At 37.5% G+C, this 20,984-nt stretch overlaps 1 protein-coding gene across 1 annotated transcript in view; it reads right to left on the bottom strand.

Moving 5' to 3' along the window:
* The window catches only part of Vamp7 (vesicle associated membrane protein 7), a 50,863-nt gene that overhangs the window by 14,753 nt on the left and 15,126 nt on the right, over positions 1-20,984 (bottom strand). The window contains exons 4-6 of the mRNA XM_004672649.2: positions 20,041-20,178; positions 16,883-16,973; positions 3,393-3,460 (exon numbers count right to left, since the gene is read on the bottom strand). Coding sequence (XP_004672706.1) covers positions 3,393-3,460; positions 16,883-16,973; positions 20,041-20,178 — 297 coding nt within the window. The remainder of the gene's footprint in view (positions 1-3,392; positions 3,461-16,882; positions 16,974-20,040; positions 20,179-20,984) is intronic.

Genomic DNA, 20,984 nt, shown 5'->3' with positions numbered 1-20,984 from the left:
TTATCTGCAAATACAAAGTTAGTTTGCCTTCTTCCTTTCCAATTTGTATCCTTTTTTATTTTATTTTATTTTATTTTATTTTTTTGAGGTAGGGTTTCACTCTAGCCCAGGCTGAACTGGAATTCACTCTGTATTCTCAGGGTGCATCTGACTTACATGGTTCCTGGGGAATCAAGCCTCGAACTGGGTCCTTAGGCTTCACAGGCAAGCGTTTAACTGCTAAACCATCTCTCCAAGCCCTTGTATTCCTTTTATTATTTCTCCCATCATCACTTTAAATACAATAGCATTTATGGAGTTCTGTGACTTCTTTTAGGGAGTTATTAAATCTTATGATATTTCTGGGAACCCAAACAACTTGTACTTAATACTTGCAGTTAAGTATCAGAAATAAGGCTGATTTGGGGAACTGTCCCCTTTAAATGGTACAGTTTTTAAAAAATTTCTCAAGAGGAAGATAACATAGATTAGAAAAGCTGGTAACCAATGAAATTAATAAATCTAAATATAGTTGGGTGATTTAACATTGGCAAGTCATTTGTATAAAAACAGCTTAGCTATAAAAAATTGTTACAATTTACTAAAACATCCTTTGCTATTGGGGTGGGGTAAGTGGAGAAAAAGAAACATCCCTATAAGAATGTTAAAGAAAAGTTGAACTGCCTGTCCATATTATTCAACTTTTAAGAGAGACACCTGCTAATTGATTAGTATTGTTAGGTATTCTGTAACATATAATTAACAAAATTGACTTAATTGGAAAGCATAATTTTATTAATACTGGCAAAAATACCATTTCAGCTAAGTAGGATAATCTTCAAGGATTAAATACAGCCAAGAAAGACGAAAACTGAAAACAACAAAGAAATTTGTTTATAGATCTGTGATCAGATACTTCTTTACCTACTTTGTACTACAACAATGAGTCTCAAAATGAGATCTACAATCCAGATGCTTGGATTTTTCACATGGTACCATTCTTTCAATTACCACAGGCTTTGCTTTTAAAAAAATACTTATAAACTACTGTAAAGCTCAAAAGTGGTCATATATCCTCCTAAAACCTGAAATTAATAGATGCCACTATAAAATTAATTAAAACATTCAAATAGCTTTTACAACACACCAGATGCTATGTCAGGCACTTTGTACGTACCATATTTAATTCTCAAAACTATGAAATAGGCCCATCTCCTTTCTACAAGATTATGAAGACTGAGACACAAGAGGCTAAGTTACTTGCTTAAGGTCATACAACTAGCAAATGACAGAGATGGAATTTATTCTAGAGTTTCTGTTCTTAACCAGTGTAATCTTACTGTCACTCATAGTGAACATGATCAATCACTGACTTATTTCAAGAGATAAAATGCTACACTAAATTTAAATTTATAATAATTGTATAGACCCAAACTATATATTTATCATCTTTCTTCAAAACCTTTATTCTTACTAAAACATGGAAAATATATAGATAGAGAGAATAGGCATGTCAGGGCTTCCTGTCACTGCAAAAGAACTCTAGACACAAGTGCCATTTTGTGTATCTGGCTTTATGTGGGTACTGGGGACACAAACTTGGGCCATTTAGACTTTACAAGCAAGCACTTTAACCACTGAGCCACCTCTCCAGCCCCTTAGTGGCTCTTTTTAATCTATGTCTTTGGCTTGATATGAGGAAATATCAAGATATTTCTCCATAACATCAAAATGTTGCTCATTGTTGACTGGAGAGACCTACAAGGTTTCCCAAAACAAACAATTCAGACTTCTGTCAGAGCACATGATTACCCACCAGAGGTTAATGGTTAAGACCCTACTATTGAAGATACCATACACTGTTGGCATGGTTGTAATCCGGAAGAGAGCCAGTCCCCAGACAGCTGATCTAGTGAAGGAAGGCACTACATGAGCCACCAGGGAAAGTAGCCGAACATCTGTCCCAGCAACTCAAAGTCTAAGCTACTCAGACCAAACAACCTGACATGATCCTTACATAAGTGAAATAGTGGCACAAAGCCATAGTGGGTAACCAACTGCTCTTGGATTGGCTAATGGATCCACTTAGTGGAAAGGAAACCATATCTGGAACTGGGAAACAAGTCAGAATCATATCCAGATAATGATTTTGATTTCCAATGTCAAGATCCCACTAATGTTGGGCTATAAGAGGGTCTATACCCTTTAAATTCTCTCTAGATTAATAATGGTTATCCCATTTAACTGGTGCTGACTTCACTCTCCATTGGAAATTCTGCTTCTTTTTCAGATGGGAGCGGGACCTGAGGAGATAAACAACCCATAACACTTTTCCCGGGCCCCAGCTAAAACCAGAGGAATTGAGGCAATGAGCAAGAGTGCTGCTTTCTTGGTGAACCTGATATCAGCACAGGGTGAAGGAGGTAGACACTGAGGACACTCAACACCTACCAAAGCAGAGATCCAGAGGCTCCTAAGAGTCCATCAATGAAGTAGACTTAAAATAAACCTAACACAGCTCAGGGAATTTTGCAGAAGAGGGGACAGAAAGATTTTAAGAGCCACAAGTTGGGACATTATGCACAGACATTGCCTCTTCCCCATAACTGACTGCTGCCCCCATATGCATCATCCACAATTCCCATGGGGTTGACCTGCATCCCCAACAAGGAGGGGCTCTTTGGAAAAGAGGCAGGGATGAGGGAAACCATGGTACCAACATGTGTTGTTTACATACTAAGTATGTCCATATCTAATAAAAATAAATTTAAGGGCTGGAGAGACGGCTTAGTGGTTAAGCGCTTACCTGTGAAGCCTAAGGACCCCAGTTCAAGGCTCGATTCCCCAGGACCCATGCAAGCCAGATGAATAAGGTGGTGCTTGCATCTGGAGTTTATTTGCAGTGGCTGGAGGCCCAGGCATGCCCATATTCTCTCTCTCTCAATCTCTCTCTCCCCTTCCCTCTTTCTCTGTCTGTTGCTCTCAAATAAATAAATAATAAACCAAAAAATTAAATATAAGTATATTTTAAAATGTTGCTCAGCTTCAGGATTCACATTAAATCACAACTAGCTGATACTTGCATTTCATTTTTAAACAATTTTCTAGCAAAAGGTACATTAGCTAGGTGATAAAATATTTATCAGTCCAAAACCTATATATCTAAGCTGTATAAAATTGGTTCTGTATATTGAGTGATTTCTATAAACTAGAGCTTCCTTAATGGGTAGTAGAAAATTGTGATTTTTTTTTCTCTCTCACTGTTACCCTCCTTTGATAATATGACACAATGGAAAAGAGAAAAGAAACAAAGATACAAACTATCTGAATATTTATTTAAAGCATTTCCCTATTAGCCATTATTACAGTTTTTCTACTTTATATCTTGAAAATAATTGAATTCTATTACTTACAGAATCCACGAGGTTTTCTGTTTTATCTATCAATAATTCTAATCTTTCTCCTCGTTGAGCAACCAAATCTGGAAATATTAAAGAAAAAACATTATAAATATACAATTTTCTCCTTTTTATTTTATTGTTATCTATTTATTTGAGAGAGAGAGATACAGAAGTAGGCAGGAAGAGAGAGAGAGAGAGAGAGAGAGAGAGAGAGAGAGAGAGAGAGAATGGGTGCACCAAGGCCTCCAGCCACTGCAAACGAACTCCAGACATGTGGACCTTCTTGTGCATTTGGTTTACGTGGGTCCTGGGGAGTCGAACCTGGGTCCTTTGGCTTTGCAGGAAAGTGCCTTAACTGCTAAGCCATCTCTCCAGCCCTTGTTTTTTTTTTATTTGTGGGTGGGGAAAGAACAAATGGGCATGCCAGGGCTTCCAGCCACTGCAAATGAACTCCAGACACATGTGCTACCTTGTATATCTGACTTACATGGGTCCTGGGTACTAGAACTTGGGTCCTTTGGCTTTGCCAGCAAGCACCTTAACTGCTAAGTCATATCTCCAGCCCAATTTTCTCCTTGTTTTAACCAAAATCAAATTTTAATCACAAGTGGAATTTGTGTCAAGTGATATTTATTACAGAACTACTTATGCTTCTTTTCAATAATTAAAACTATCCTATCATAATGTTCTGTCCTTCTTGGAAGCAAAAGCAATAAGATCACCTGATCTTGGACTAGAACCCACAGAATCATAAAACAAAATAAACCTCTTTTTGCCTTTATAAGCTAAAAAAATATTTCAGGACCTGGGGAGATGGCTCAGAGGTTACAGGCACTTGCTTGCAAAGTGTGCCAACCTGGTTTCAATTTCCCAGCACTTATGTTAAGGAAGACACAAAAGGCTACACACGTGTCTGGTGTTCATTTGCAGTGGCAGGAGATCCTGACATGAATGCACACGTGCACATGCACACATGCATGCGCGCGCACACACACACATACACAAATAAATAAAGTATTTAAAAATATTTTAGCTTAACTAAATCTGGGGTTGCCATATTTTTCTATAAAAGCCCAAATAATAAAAATTTCATGCTTTGTAGGCTATACATACATTCTGTCTTGCAATTACTCCTCTGTGTCAGACAGATATAAATGGATGGGCATGGCTGTGTTTTAACAAAAATTTATGGAGAAAACAAGAAGCAGACCAGATTTAACTCAAGATCAGTAGTGTGTAAGTCCCTGAATTGAGGGCATGAGAGTCAATGAATATGGCCTCCAAATACCTGAGTAAGACACTTGCAAAACTGTGGCATGAGGGACTCCTTAAACCCTCTGTCAAACAAAACTATCATCACTAATGAAATTTTTTTTAAAATAAAACCTGCTATTTAAAGCTCTTGGAAGTTATGTATGTCCTAAGGAAATATAGCAAATGGAGAAACATTTAAAAAATTTTTTATTTATCTGACAGTTACAGACAGAAAAAGAGGGAGGGAGGGAAGGAGAGAGAGAGGAAGGGAGGGAGAGAGAAAGAGAAAGAGAAAGAGAATGAGAATGAATATGGACGTGCCAGGGCCTCTAGCCACTACAAACAAACTCCAGATGCATGTATCTCCTTGTGCATCTGGCTTGCGTGGGTCCTGGGAAATTGAGATTGAACCGGGGTCCTTAGGCTTCGCAGGTAAGCGCTTAACCGCTAAGCCATCTCTCCAGCCCCAAGAAACATTTTTATAAAAGAAAATTAACTAATCTTTGTTATAACTATGAAAGTCAATGACATTGAGCCATGACCTGATCCCTATCTCAGTTCAGTGAGATAAAACTGCTCCTGGCAAATACAGTCTGGGGGCTCCCTGACCCTGAAACCCCAGTCAAGGGGCTATACTCTTTCCCAAGGAAGAACAGGTACCAGCATTTCTCATACTTTTCTATACTCATTTCTGTGTTTCAGAAGTGCTGTTACAGAAAGAAATGCCTGATAGGTTTGAGGCTCCCATCATTTATGCACTTAGGGGAGGGAAACTCTACCATGTCAGGTGGTAGACCAAGCATACTAGGCCTCAATTACCTGCACATCCACTTGCTTATAGAGTATATGTACCATTCTGGTGAAAACAAGCTAAGAAAAACAAGGTTACCCATCCAGTCTCTCACTGGTAAAACAAGAATGTCACTCCAAGAAGCAGTCCACTGTCACTGCTAATAGCTCCACAGCAATAGCTCAGAGATTTTTCCCAGGGGGAGAGGCAAGATTGAGATCAACTTTGCCTGAGGGGAGCAAACTTTATTATAAACAGACTATAGGGCAGTTAAAGCCTAAAGGCTGAATCCAAATTAAGAGATTTTGAAGGCAAGCAAATAAAATACCATAGGTAGTTCAGAGAAAAATATACTAAACTACAGGCTCTTTAGAATAACAGAGAAATGAAATAAGGGAGCTAAAGAGAGTCCTTCTCGGGTCAAAACAAGTCTTTAAGTATGTTCCTACAATACAGCCCAAATCTCAGATCACACTGGAGCAACTTATGTCTGGGTCACTATAAAAAGCAGCCAGTGAAGGAAGAAACTTAACAAGAAAATCAAGGGGCTGGAGAGATGGGTCAGCAGTTAATACACTTGCCTGCAAAATCTAATGACCCAAGTGCGATTACCCAGTACCCATGTAAAGCCAGATGCACAAAGTGGCACATGTATCCAGAGTCTGTTTGCAGCAGCTAGAGTAGAGTAGCTTGCAGTAGTTTGAGTAGAGTTGTGTTATTCCAGGTTGACAGTGCACAAGCCCAAGGCTATTCCCTTTGAGGGGGTGACATCAGAATATGAACACTGTGAAAGAATTGACTTCAATGAAGAAGTCCAATGAGTCACTAAACAAATAAGCAAATAAACCCCTAGGGGATCAGGGTAATAAATATACTATATAGAATCCAATCTCAACAAAAATGAGATATGAAAATAATCCTAAGAGTATGATCCATATATAGGAAAAAGAACAGGGAATAGAAAATGACTTTGAGGGCTGGGAAGATTGCTTAGTGGTTAAGGTACTTGCATGTAAAGCCTAAGGACTCATGTTTGACTCTCCAGATCCCATGTAAGACAGATGCACAAGTGACACAAGTGTACAAGGTGGCACATGTGTCTGGACTTCAATTGCAGAGGCTAGAGGCCCTGGTATGCCAACTCTCTTGTTCATTTTTTTTTTCTCTTTCTCTCTCTCTCTTGCGTTAAAGAAAGGCCAGTCTGTTGGGCTTGCCTCAAAAAAATTTTTTTTTTAAAAAAAGAAAATGACTTTGAAGCAATCCAGCTGTTAAACTTAGTAAAAAAAAAAAAATTAAAGCCTCCATAATAAATATGCTTGGTGAACTAAAGGAAACCATGCTTAAAGAAGTAAAAGAAGACTGGGCATGGTGGCACATGCCTTTAAGCCTAGCACTTGGGAGGCTGAGGTAGGAGAATTGCTCTGAGTTTGAGACCAGCCTGAGACTACATAGTGAATTCCAGGTGAGCCTGGGCTAGAGTGAGACCCTACCTCGAAAGTGAAAACAAAACAAAACAAAAAACCCCTTTTCTTTCTATCTCTTTTATATTACTTATCTTTTTCTTCCTTCTCGTCTTGGGCACTGAACTGGAACTCCCAGTACCAGCAGGTGGCTATCATCCACAATGAGCTTTTGATCACAGAGACCTACAAGGTTTCCCAAAAGAAGGCAGATTTCTGTCAGAGTACTTGATGACCCACCAAAGGTTAGTGGTAAGACCCTACTGCTGAAGACACCATATGCTGTTGGCACATAACATGGAGTGACATGGCTGGAAGCTGGAAGAGAGTCAGTCCCCAGACAGTGCATTTAGTGCCAGAAGGTACTATATGAGCAACTGAGGAAAAATGTCCAGTATCTGTCCAAGCAACTCATGGTCTAACCTACTTAAAGGCAAACAACCTGATGTGATGCTCACACAAGTGTAATCACAAGTGCAAGCACAGCCATGGTGGAAAACCAACTGCTCTTGATTTAGCTAACTGATCTGTTCAGTGGAACAGAACCCATAGCTGGAGCTGGGAAACAAGTCAGAACCATATCCAAACATAAACCCACTCTCCATTATCAAGCTCCCACCAATCGTGGGCTACAAAAGGGCCTACACCTATTAAATGCTCTCTAAAAAATAATGGTTATCCCATTTATCTAGTGCTAACTTGACTCTCCATCAGAGAATCTGCTTATCTTTTTCAGATAGACTCAGCTCCTAAGAAGACAACCAATCCATCATACCTCAAAAAGGCCTCAGCTGAAACTATGAATAATTGGGGAAACAAGCAAGAGTGCTGCTTTCTTGGTGAACCTGGCACCAGCACAAGGTTGAAGGAGGTAGACACAGAGAACAATCAATTCCTACCAAACCAGAGATCCAGGGACACAGAGGCTGCCAAGACCTCATCACTGAAGCAGACCTAAAATGAACCCAACACAGCTCAGGGAAATTTGTGGAAGAGGGGGTAGAAAGAATGTCAGAGCCACATGTTGGATCATGATACACAGAGATATTTCCTACCATAACTGATGGCTAACCGGAGGGGGGGAGGACAGGGAGGAGGTTAACAATGGTACCAACTTGACTGTATTCATTGAGTACAAAACTAATTTAAAAAAAAAGCAGGGGGGCTGGAGAGATGGCTTAGCAGTTAAGCGCTTGCCTGTGAAGCCTATGGACCCCAGTTAGAGGCTTGATTCCCTAGGACATTAGCCAGATGCACAAGGGAGTGCATGCGTCTGGAGTTTGTTTGCAGTGGGTGAAGGTCCTGGCACATCCATTCTCTCCTCTCTTTCTGCCTCTTTCTCTCTCTGTCGCTCTCAAATAAATAAGAATAAACAAAAAATTTAAAAAAAGGAAAGCAGGGCTGGAGGGATGACTTAGCAGTTGAGGCACTTACCTGCAAAGCCAAAGGACCCAGGTTCAATCCCTCAGGACCCACGTAAGCCAGATACACAAGACGGTACATGTATCTGGAGTTTGTTTATAGTGGTTGAAGGAGTTGGTGTGCCTATTTTCTCTCTCTCTCCCTCTCAAATAAATAAAAACTTAGCATAAAAGAGTAAATTAAAGACAGAATAACTAAGTGGAAACTAAGTACAATAAAAGAAATTAAAATTTCACTCTAAGAAATCAACAGTAGATTGAAGAAAGCAGAAGAATCAGTAAACTTGAAGATATGTCAAGAAAGCTATTCAGATTGAATGAAATTACCAGTTGAACAAAGAAAAATAGAGACTCATAAAAATAAAAGTGAAAAGAATGAAAGAAAAATAGAGTCAGAGAAATATGGGACACCAGAAGTTTACCAACATATGAGTAATGGACATACCAGAAAAGAAGCTAGAAACATGAGAAATTTTTTTTAATTATAGTGAAAATGTCCCAAATTTTATGAACAATTTACACATTTAAAAAGATTAAGTCATGTGTGGTCACTAGGGTGGTAGAGATAAGAAGATTGCCATGAGTTCAGGGTCAGCCTGGGGCTACAAAGTGAGTTCCAGATAAGCCTAGAGTATAGTGAGACCCTACTTCCAAAACCAAAAACAAACAAAAAAAGAAAAAGATCAACAAATCACAAACAGGAGATACAGAGGGAGATATAACTAGATACATGTAAGCTAAAACAAATACAATCTTAAAAGCATCAAAAGAAGAAACTCATCAAATACAAGGTAAAATTTAAAAAAAAAACAACAACTTTCTAATTCTACATGAAAAAGCCAAAATAAATAAGTAAATAAAATTTTATAAACAGCTGGGCATGGTGGTGCATGCCTTTAATCCCAGCATTTGGGGGGCAGAGGTAGGAGAATTGCCATGAGTTCAAGCCCATGCTGAGACTATGTAGTGAATTTCAGGTCAGCCTGAGCTAGTGTGAAACCCTACCTCAAAAAAAAAATTATAAACAAAATGAACAAAAAGAAAACTTTCCATATGAAACAATGGAGATCAGAAGGCAGCTAACAATATATTTTAAATGATGACAGAAAATAATGCTTTGACTAAGAATAATAACCAACAAAAAGCTTTCAAAAATAAAAGTTAGGGCTAGGTGTGGTGGTGCATGCCTTTAATCCAGCACTCAGGAGGCAAAGGTAGGAGGATCACTGTAAGTTCAAGGCCATCCTGAGACTCCACAGTGAATTCCAGATCAGCCTGGACTAGAGTGAGACCATACCTCAAAAAAAAAAAAAAAAAAAAAAAGAAAAGAAAAAGAAAAAAGGTAAAATAAAACAATTTCAGATAAAAACTGGGAATTAATTGCTAGCAGACTTACCTTATAAAAAATTCTAAAGATATTTCTTCAGGTTGAAAGATAACAAACAGTAATATAAATCTACACACATACACATGCCCACTTCAGAAAACCAAAAAGAAAAAAAAATAAGCCTTTGTAAGTTTAAAAGGGATAAAAATGTAAAATTATACTATCAATAATTACATGTACTTAAAAATCAAAACAGAAAGGAATTTGGAAAATTTGTATTTATGTAGAAATTTAATAGCATGCTCCTAAATAACTAAAGACACAATTGAGAGATCACAAGGGAAATTATAAATACTAATATTTTGAGATGAATAAAATAAGAACAATATACTAAATTTTTGGGATAGAGCAATACACAGAGAAAAATTTACAACAGCATATACATATCACAAGAAGAAAGCAGGCATGATATTTAGAGATATGGCTTTTGAAGGAAAAGTAAGGTTTAGGTGAGATATTATAGGATTAGTGTTCTTATTAGAAGAGACATCAAACAAGCAAGTATTCTCTCTGCCATGTGAGGATATAAGAAGAAGATATCATTTGCAATCTGGGAAGTGAACCCTCATCAGAATGTGATCATTTTGATGCCATGTTCATGGACTTCTAGACTCCAGGAATGTGAGAAAATAAATTTGTTTCTTCACCAATTTTATTATGCCAAGCCCAAGATTAGACAAATAATCTCAAATTAACATTCCCCCATATGAAACTTAAAAAAAAGAAGAGTAAACTGAACCAAAGCTAATAGTAATAACAGAATATAGATTACAAAAAATGAAACTAAGAACAGAAGGAAAACCAATGAAATCACAAATTGTTTCTTGTAAAAAGCTCAAAAAATAAACAGATATTCACATAAAATAACCAAGAAAGAGAAAAGATTCAGATTACTAAAATCAAGAATGAGAGAGAATAAGTCACTAGCAGCTACCCCCAAAAAAGTATCTGAAAGTACTAAGTCAACACTTTTGATAACTTAGATAAAAGGGCCAGTTTCCTATAAAGATACAAACTACCAACATGGACTCCAAAAGAAAGTGAAAATCTAAACAGAGCTACAACAGGATGAGTCAGTAATTTAAAAGCTTTGCACAAGAAAAGTCCAAGCCCAGATGGCTTCAAAGGTGAATTCTCCAAAACATTTAAGAAGAATTAATATCAATTAAAAAAAAAAAAAAAACAACTTCCAAGAACAGAAGAGAAAGCAACACTTTCAACTTCTTTCATGAGGCCAATATTCCCAGTTATCAAAACAAAATAGGGGGCTGGAGAGATGGCTTAGCGGTTAAGCGCTTGCCTATGAAGCCTAAGGACCCTGGTGCGAGGCTCGACTCCCCAGGACCCACGTTAGCCAGATGCACAAGGGGGTGCACATGTCTGGAGTTCGTTTGCAGTGGCTGGAAGCCCTGGCGCACCCATTTTCTCTCTCACTCTCTGCTTCTTTCTCTCTCTCTGTCGCTCTCAAATAGATAAAAATAAACAAACAAAACAATTAAAAAAAAAAATAGAAGCTGGGTATGGAGGCACACGCCTTTACTTCCAGCACTTGGGAGGCAGAGGTAGGATGATTGCTGTGAGTTCGAGGCGACCCTGAGACTTCATAGTGAATTCCAGGTAAGCCTGGGCTAGAGCAAGACCCTACCTCAAAAAAACAAAACAACAAAAAACCCAACCAACCAAACAAAAAAAGAGGTACCACAACAGGGGCCAGGGATGTTCCACCCCTAGCACCACATACATGCCTCTAATACCATCACTTAGGAGATAAAGGAAAGATAATCAGAAATTTGAAGTCATCCCTGGTTACATGGTGAGTTCATGGTAAGCCGAACTACATGAGACTCTGTCTCTCCCCACCTCCCAAAAAGGATATCACAAGAGTTTAAGAAAACAGACTCTATTTCTCACAGTCATTAAAAATACTAAACAAGTACTAGCAGGATGAATCTAGTACTATATAAAAAGGATTATATACTATGATAAAGTGGTATTTATTTAAAAAATTCAAGGGTAACTTAATATCTGAAAATAAATTACTATAATACATCATAGTAATAAAGAGCAAAATCCAAATAGTCATTTCAATAATTTTTTAATCAAATAAATAAAAAATAAAATCATTCAGCAAAAAGTAGAAGAGAATTCTCTTAATCTAATCAAGAGAATATATGAAAACAATCACAACTAACATCATATTTTATTTATTTGTTTATTTAAGCGAGAAAGGAGGCAAACAGAGAGAAAGAGAATGGCATGTTAGGGTCTCTAGCCACTGCAAAGGAACTCCAGATGCATGTGGCCCCTTGTGCATTTGGCTTATATGGGTCCTGGGGAATCAAACCGGGGTCCTTTTGCTTTGCAGGCAAATGCCTTAATTGCTAAGTCATTTCTCCAGCTCCTCATATTTGATTGTGAAAGACTTCTCAAGATCTCCCTAAAACAGGGAATAAGAAAACGATGTCCACTCTTTTCACCCCTATTTAACATTGCACTACAGGGTCAAGCTAGAGAAAACAAACAAGAGAAAGTAATAAGATGCATCCAGAATAGAAAAGAAAAATAAAAACTATATTTGCAGGTGGCTTGACAACATATGCATACAAAAAAATCCTAAGGAAGCCAGGCATGGTGGTACACGCCTTTAATCCCAGCACTCAGGAGGCAGAGGTAGGAGGATCACCATGAGTTTGAGGCTACCCTGAGACTCCATAGTGAATTCCAGGTCAGCCTGGGCTAGAGTGAGACCCTACCTCAAAAAAAAAAAGGGTACAATGGAGTTCTACTCAGCGGTAAAGAAAAATGAAGTTATGAAATTTGCAGAAAAATGGATGGACCTGGAAAGTATTATACTAAGTCAGGTAACCCAGGCCCAGAAAGCCAAGCGCCACATGTTCTCCCTCATATGGGGATCCTAGCTACAGATGACTGGGCTTCTGTGTGAGAATGAAAATACTTAGTAGCAGAGGCCAGTAAGTTGAAAAGGAGACATAAAGGGTGGAGAAAGGAAGGGAGGAGGATACTTAATAGGTTGATATTGTATATATGTAATTACAATGATTGTAATGGGGAGGTAATATGATTGAGAATGGAATTTCAAACGGGAAAGTGTGGGGGTGGGGAGGGAGGGAATTACCATGGGATATATTTTATAATCATGGAAAATGTTAACAAAAATTTAAAAAAAAAAAAAAAAAAAAAAAAGGGCTGCAGAGATGGCTTAGCAGTTAAGTGTTTGCCTGTGAAGCCTAAGGACCCTGGTTCAAGGCTCGATTCTCCAGGACCCACGTTAGCCAGATGCACAAGGGGCGCACATGTCTGGAGTTCGTTTGCAGTGGCTGGAGGCCCTGGCGTGCCCATTCTCTCTCTCTCTCTCTCTCTGTCTCTTCCTCTCTCTGTCTGTCGCTGTCAAATAAATAAATAAAAATAAACAAAAAAACCCTAAGGAATCCACTAAAAGGCTTTTATAAGTAGGAAAAAAATTTAACAGGATTATGTGATATAAGTTCAAAATAAAGAAGTCAATTATATTTTCTATACATTTATAATTAACAATCCAAAAATGTAACAGAAAATCCAGAAATGAAACACTTAGGAACAAAACAAGAAGAATGTTAGAAAAGACTGTTACAAAGAAAATGTTATGATACTTGTTAAAAATGGCAGGACAAACATTATTAAAGGCTACTGTAATAAAGATCTGTGTTCAACTCCTAATATTGTATAACTTAGACTAGAGAGATGGTTTGGTGGTTAAGGTGCCTGTCTGCAAAGCCTAATGACTCTGGTTCAATTCCCCAATACCCACATAAGCCAGATGCACAAAGTGGCACATGCATCTGCAGTTTGTTTGCAATGGTTAAAGGCCCTGGTGTGCCTATCTTCTCTCTATATCTCTCTCTGTGTGTATGTTCTCTCTCTGCTCGAAAATAAAATATTTTTTTAAAGTCTAGCTACAATGAAAATGAAAAACTGACAAGATAAGTTCCAGCACAAACTGGAATCTTCACACATTGCTATGGAGTATGTATAAACTATTTTAGGAAGTTTGGTCTTTCCTCAAAATGTTAGACATATAGTTACTATGTAGTCCAGCAATTCTATTCCTACATATGCAATCAAGAGAACTAAAAACATATTAACACAAATACCGTACACTAATGTCCATAGCAGCATTAATAATATTAATAATCAGAAGGTCGAAAACCATAAGAGTATCCACTGATACACGCTACATGAATGAACCTCAGTATCAATAGGGTAAGTGAAAGAAATCAAGATGATAAACAGCACATATTATACTATTCCATTTATATAAAATGTCCATAAGAGACAAATTTTTAGGAAAAGGGATTAATTATTGCTTGTACCTAGGGCTTGGAGAGAAATGAGGAGTGACTTTAGAAGGAAGAAGAAAATGTTCTAAAATGTAGTGAGGGGCTGGAGAGATGGCTTAGTGGTTAAGGCACTTGCCTGCAAAGTCAAAGGACCCAGGTTCAATTTCCTAGGACCCATATAAACAATATGCACTAGGTGGCGCATGTGTCTTGAGTTTGTCTGCAGTGGCTGGAGGTGCTGGTGTGCCCACTCTTCTTTCTCTCTGTCTCTCTTTCCTCTCTCGAATAAATAAATAAATAAAATTTAAAATAAAATAAAAATGTAGTGAGGATTGCACAATTCTGTGAATAAAGTTAAAAAATTGACTTGTATATGTGAGATGAGTGAAGTATTTCACTTAAGCTATTCAAGATCACAGGAAAATTATTTGAAATGCTTTTTTTTTGGAGGTAGGGTCTTGCAGTAGCCAGACTGACCTCAAACAGTGATCTTCCTACCTTTGCCAACCAAGTACTGAGATTAAAGGTATGTACAACCATGCCCAGCTGAAATGTTTTTGATTTATTTTTTTTAATTTTTATTAACATTTTCCATGATTATAAAATATATCCCATGGTTATATATATGTATATAAATTGTCATTTTTATAGCTGTACAAACAAGTTATTTAAAGGTAGTTAATTTAAATAATTAATTAATTAATTTATTTGCAAGAGAGAGAGAGAATGGACACGCCAGGGCCTCCAGCCACTGCAAACGAACTACAGATGCATGTGCCACCTGTGCAACTGGCTTACGTGGGTTCTGGAGAATAGTACTTTGGTCCTTTGGCTTCACAGCCAAGTGCCTTAACTGCTAAGCCATCTCTCCAGCCCCATAAAGGTAGTTAATTTAAAATCTGATTTGCTAGGAACTTTCTGCATCTGTAATAACACTGTATGCTATATAACTGCACAAAGGCTAACAAGAGGAAAATAGAAATGAGACTCAAATTTAGGTAAGTATAATTCTAGCTGGGCATGGTGGTGCACACCTTTAATCTCAGCACTTGGGAAGGTGAGGTAGGATGATTGCTGTGAGTTCAAAGCCAGCCTGGGTCTAATTCTAGGACAGCCTGTGCTAGAATGAAACATTACCTCAGAAAAAAGAGAGATGTATGATTCTACTATACCTTTGGTGAAAGCCAATAAACTTTTTATTAAGAACTGCATCAATGATCCAGGAGTGGTGGCACATGTCTTTAATCCCAGCACTCAGGAGGCAGAGGTAGGAAGATCACTGTGAGTTCAAGGCCATCCTGAGACTACATAGTTAATTCCAGGTCAGCCTGGACCAGGGTGTGACCCTACCTCAACCCCCCCCAAAAAAGAATTGCATTAATGAATGTGTAGGTACGTACAATCACAGAACAGGATATGAAAACATAATGTGACAAACTCCATTAATTATGTGTTAATCAGTCTACTATATTGCCAAAACAAAACTGAATATATACTATAAATAAGAGGATAAAAATTTAAAGGAACAAAATGGAAACACATTTTTGAGAAAATAGCCTAGGAGTAGACCTTTTGAAATGACTTTTCATGATCTATAATGGAAAAGTAACTCAAATAGTTAAGCCAAGATTATAAATAAATTGGAATTTATGATATTTAACAATGTCTTATAAAAATGTTTCTGGGCATGGTGGCACACACCTTTACTCCCAGCACTCCAGAGGCAGAGGTAGGAGAATAACTGTGAGTTTGAGGCCAGCCTGGGACTACAAAATGAGTTCCAGGTCAGTTTGGGCAAGAATAAAACCCTACATCAAAAAAAAATTACCCTTAGAAGATAATTTAAAAGTGGTGCTCAGGATACATTGCAGAAGAGGTGGTGGAAAGAATGTAAGAGCCAAAGGAAGGGTAGGACTGCTTACAATGCAATCTTTCAGACAAAGTGGCCTGGATATCATTGACCTCACAGTGCCTGAACTACCTACACAAGACCCTCATAATAGGAGAAAAGATGATATCAAAATAAAAGAGAGACTAAAAGTGGTGCTCAATGTTGAATATGTGATAGAATTCTGTCCACCCCCAGAATATCTGATTTAGTAGATCTGGGCCCCAAAACGTGCATTTCTAAGAAGCTGCCAAATGATAATGTTCCTAGTCCAGAGACCACACTATGATAACTTAAACTCTGAAAATCAACAGCATCATTCTAAATTTAAATACTACTACATAAACCAATTAAAAATAAACTTGATACCTCTCTCTAGATTCTTTTCTTTTTCTAATTTGGTGCATCTGAGGATGGAATTCAGGACTATGTGAATGAGAACCAAGCATTCTACCAGTTATGTTTTTAGCTTTCTCTGGATTATTTTAATGTGCTAAATCAGATTCTATATAAAAGCAAACATAGACCATTAGAAGGAGATCATACCAGTTTATTCTTCTGGGGAACACAACAGTCAATTTTTTTTGTTTCAATTCTTTCTTTGATTTGATCAAGCTATAGACTTTCTACAGAGGTCAATTAGTGTCTGGAAACATTATCAGCTATTTGAGAATCCAGAAAAACACTGACAAAATTATTCTAAATTGTTAAAGTATCATAATGTTTTTGGTAATCAATGCTGCTAAGTAATAAATTTAAAGAACACTTTGACATTCTAAGAAAAAACATACAAGAGATAAGATACAAGAGCATAAGTAAGTAACTTCCATATTTTAGCTGTTAGTAGCTTCCAATGGTGAGAATAAGGTAGTGCTGTTTCAGTCTCTCTAGAGCAATGTGCCTCTAATCCAGTAATCTATTATCATGTTTGTCTTCATGTATGAAAATATGCCATTAAAACATACCTATGTTTCTGACCATGATTCCTTTTAGTTCATCCACTTGTGCTTGAGTCTCCATCACTCTGTCTAGGCCCTTATTCTCGGAGTGATGCTTCTATAAGAAAATAAGTTTTAACTTATGATACCCAGGCATTATTTACAATAGAAAAACAAAAATAGGAGGAATGATAGCCTACACTAAAGAATGCTATAAAATTATGTTTATATTATATAAAAGATATATGACACTTCAGTAGAAAAACAGACCTACAGGAAAATGCTGGCAATATAAAAGCTACTTTCATATGGAATGTATTTTTGTATAAAATATCATCTTGCATAAAATCCAGTAAAATGTATTATAATATATGAAAATATATAAGACTCTTAGGTAAGAAGTGAGGGGATATGTAATCTGTGTTCACATGAGAAAGGAGGAAAAAAAAGACTATAACTGGGCAGGAGGAACAGGACAGGCACTCTCAATCGTTCCTCGCTTCTAGAGTATAATGAGGTAGGCCAACGAGCTCAGTATTAAGCTCTTCTGTCAGCTGGGATCACAACATACATCCTATTTTCATTGGCTTCTCAAGACCTAGAATCAAAGACACCGATAACATATTTTGACATTATCTTACATAGCAAACAACTACATAGTGCTCTATGATGAAGATGCTTTCAAGTGACTATTGTGTGCTTGATCTCAAGGAGTCTTCTATATCACCTTCTCCAAGGCTCAGGGAATAGCACGAAAGACAGGGTAGAAAGAATGTACGAGCCAAAGGATGGGGAGAATGTTGTAAAATGCTGTCGTCCAGAGATGGCAAGGGTGTTACATTCATGAGCTCACAGTAGGTGTGGTTTAGTGCACAAGACTGAGGCCATCAACATTTCCCTGTGGATAAAGAAGGCCCCATCACTCCTCAAAGAGCTACTGGCAGTTAATGGTTGTTGGGGGAGGGGGAGCCATATTATTGTATATGTAGCCCCTGCTAAATTGTCCATATTCTAGTAAAGAACACCCCACCTATGCTCATGCAAGCAAACCTAAACTCAGTGAGTCACAAGAAAAGACATTTACATATTAGGGGGAGTATTTGGGAAGATGGAGGAGTTTGGTGGTAGTAGGAGTGAGATAAGAGTGTAACAGGGTAAATATGATCAAAATATATACATGTATAAAATTATCAAAATAAAATAAAATTTAAAAGATGTTTTTATTATTTCCATTTACTATAAATGAGGACACCAATTTTTCAAAGGGTTACAACAAGACCTTGAGCTAATAACAACCCTGATATTTTGAAAGTTTTCTGCCAGGTGATCTTATCTACTTTTGGTATATTTTTGCTGGTGGTATTTGGGACAACTTCACATATATAAACATTTTCTAGTGGGAAGTAGGAAACAAACCACTGCTTGGATAATAAAGGCTTATAAATAACTAATTTAAAAGGACTTCAGAGCTGGAGATTGCTCAGTGGTTAAAGATGATTGCTTGCAAAGCCTGGTGGCCTGGGTTTGATTCCCCAGTAGCTACATAAAGCCAGATGCACAAAGTGACACATGTATTTGGAGTTCACTGGGCCCTGGTGAGTCCAAACTCTCTCTTTCTTTCTCTCTCTGCCTGCCTCTTTCTCTATGTATGTATCTCTCTCTCAAATAAATAAAATGTACTTTCTTAAAAAGGACTTCATTCTAAGACACACACACACACACACACACACACACACACACACACGCACCTCAAAGGAAATGTTAAAACAAAGTATGGGTAAGTTAAAACTAGCTACAAATATTTTACAAAAAAATCATAAAGTAATATCTTTGTACTTAAATGCTCTCATAAATAAAAGTATTTTGGAAGGTTAGAACAATTTGGAAGGTTTAGAAAACATCATTATATATCATAAAAACATAAATTAAAACCACAATGTAAGCCGGGCATGGTGGCGCACGCCTTTAATCCCAGCACTTGGGAGGCAGAGGTAGGAGGATTGCCATGAGTTCAAGGATACCCTGAGATGACAGAGTTAATTCCAGGTCAGCCTGGACCAGAGTGAGACCCTACCTCAAAAAAAAAAAGAAGAAAAAAAAAAAACACAATGAGGGGCTAGAGATGGCTTAGCAGTTAAGGTGCTTGCTTGCAAAGCTTGATGGCCTAGATTTAATTATCTAATACATGTAAAGCCAGATGCACAGTGGTGCATTCATCTGGAGTTCATTTGCAGCAGCAAGAGGCCCTGGCATGACCAGTCTTTCTCTCTCCCTCCTTGCAAATAAAAATATTTTTAAAAGATCACAATGAGACACCACTGCACACCCATTAGAATGGCTAAAACGAAAGACACAATAATTGTAAGAATGCAGAAATGCTGGAACTGCTGGTAGGAATGTAAAATGGTACAATAACTTTGGAAAATAGTGTAATTTTTAAATTACATATCACTTACCATATGAACCAGCAATTCCATTCCTAGGTGATTATAAAAGAGAAATAAAAACATATGTCCACACAAAGACCAATTCACAGCAGCTTTACTCATGACAACTGAAAATTGAAAGCAGCCCACATATCCAACAACAGTTATATGGATAAGCCAATGTGATACATGCATATAACACTATTCAACAAAAAAAGGAAATCAGTTGCTGATTTACCAAAAAAAGATGTAAAAAAATGGATGAGTACCTATTCTATGATTCTACTTACAGAAATGTCTAGAAGACACAAAACTAATCTAAAATGATAAAAAAAAATAGATCATTAATTCCCTGGGGATAGAGGGTTAGGAAGAGACTGACTGGGAAGGGAGATAAGGGAAGTTTTAAAACAAAGGAAATGCTTTGAGTTGACAATTAGGGATTTATACAGATGTACAAATAGATTTTTACATGACTAATTTGAGCTGTTCAAAAATTAAACTTATACTGTGGTTGGAAAGAAAGTTTATATACAAGTTAAAAGACCATTTGGCATATTCTGTATATTTAAGCATTAGTTTGATTAGATGATCTTTAATGGTCTTCCCAATCCTGATTATTAATAATAGAGGACATCATCAATTATTAGCTTTCCATACTAAAATGGCTATGCAGACTTATAGGTCAGAGGCCCTATATTCATAGTGCTTTAAGGTAATAAGAAAACATGAATCAAAATGTTATGAGTAAAATCTTACCAGCTGTGCAGCCAAGACACTTGAGAACTCGCTGTTCATGGCATATGGAAGTGCTGTCTGTGCTCTTGAACCATAAGTAGTCTGGAACCTTTTCTTTACTTCATTTAGAAAACTGAAGGCTCTGGAACGTTCAAAATCCTGAAAAGTGACCAACACAAAACATAAAGTAAGAAAAGATGATGTGGCAGGTTAGCAATAACAATAATAAAAATAGACAACATTTACTGAGCAATGACTAAGAGGAACCAGTACTGATCCCGTTTTACAGATAACGAAGCAAAGACCTTGCTGTAAGAGAAACAGCTAGTAAATAAAGAGCTGAAAGTAAAATCCAAACATATATTAGTGCCAACTAAAGATAATCTTACCTAGGTTATCCTCAACTTCAGAGGTTAGAAATTAGTTTTTTGTTTTGTTTTTTTACGGGTAGCCGAGGCTAACCTGGAATACACTATGTAGTCTCAGGCTGGCCTTGAACTCACAGCAGTCCTCCTACCTCATCCTTCTGAGTGCTGGGATTAAAGGTATGTACCACCACAGCCAGCAGAGAGGGGAGGAGGGACAGAGAGAGAGAGAATGGTTGTGCCAGGGTCTCTAGCCTCTGCAAACAAACTCCAAATGCATGTATCACTTTTTGCATCTGGCTTTACATAGGTACTAGATAAGCCAACTTGGGTTCTACTAGAAGTTCCATCATAAGATGTTCTTATAAATAAATTCATAAAAATAGTATAGTCTTTTACATATAAGGATGCTAGTGACATGAAGTTCAAATTGAAATCTCCAATAGCGGTGAAACATTTGTAAAGGGCAAGTGACATATACTGGTCTATTCTCAAAAAGTGTGTGGATGGGGCTGGAGAGATGGCTTAGCGGTTAAGTGCTTGCCTGGGAAGCCTAAGGACCCCGGTTCGAGGCTCGGTTCCCCAGGTCCCACATTAGCC

Source organism: Jaculus jaculus, chromosome X (assembly GCF_020740685.1).
Source record: "Jaculus jaculus isolate mJacJac1 chromosome X, mJacJac1.mat.Y.cur, whole genome shotgun sequence".
NCBI classification, from domain to species: Eukaryota; Metazoa; Chordata; class Mammalia; order Rodentia; family Dipodidae; genus Jaculus; species Jaculus jaculus.
This window is presented reverse-complemented; position numbering and strand designations above follow the sequence as displayed.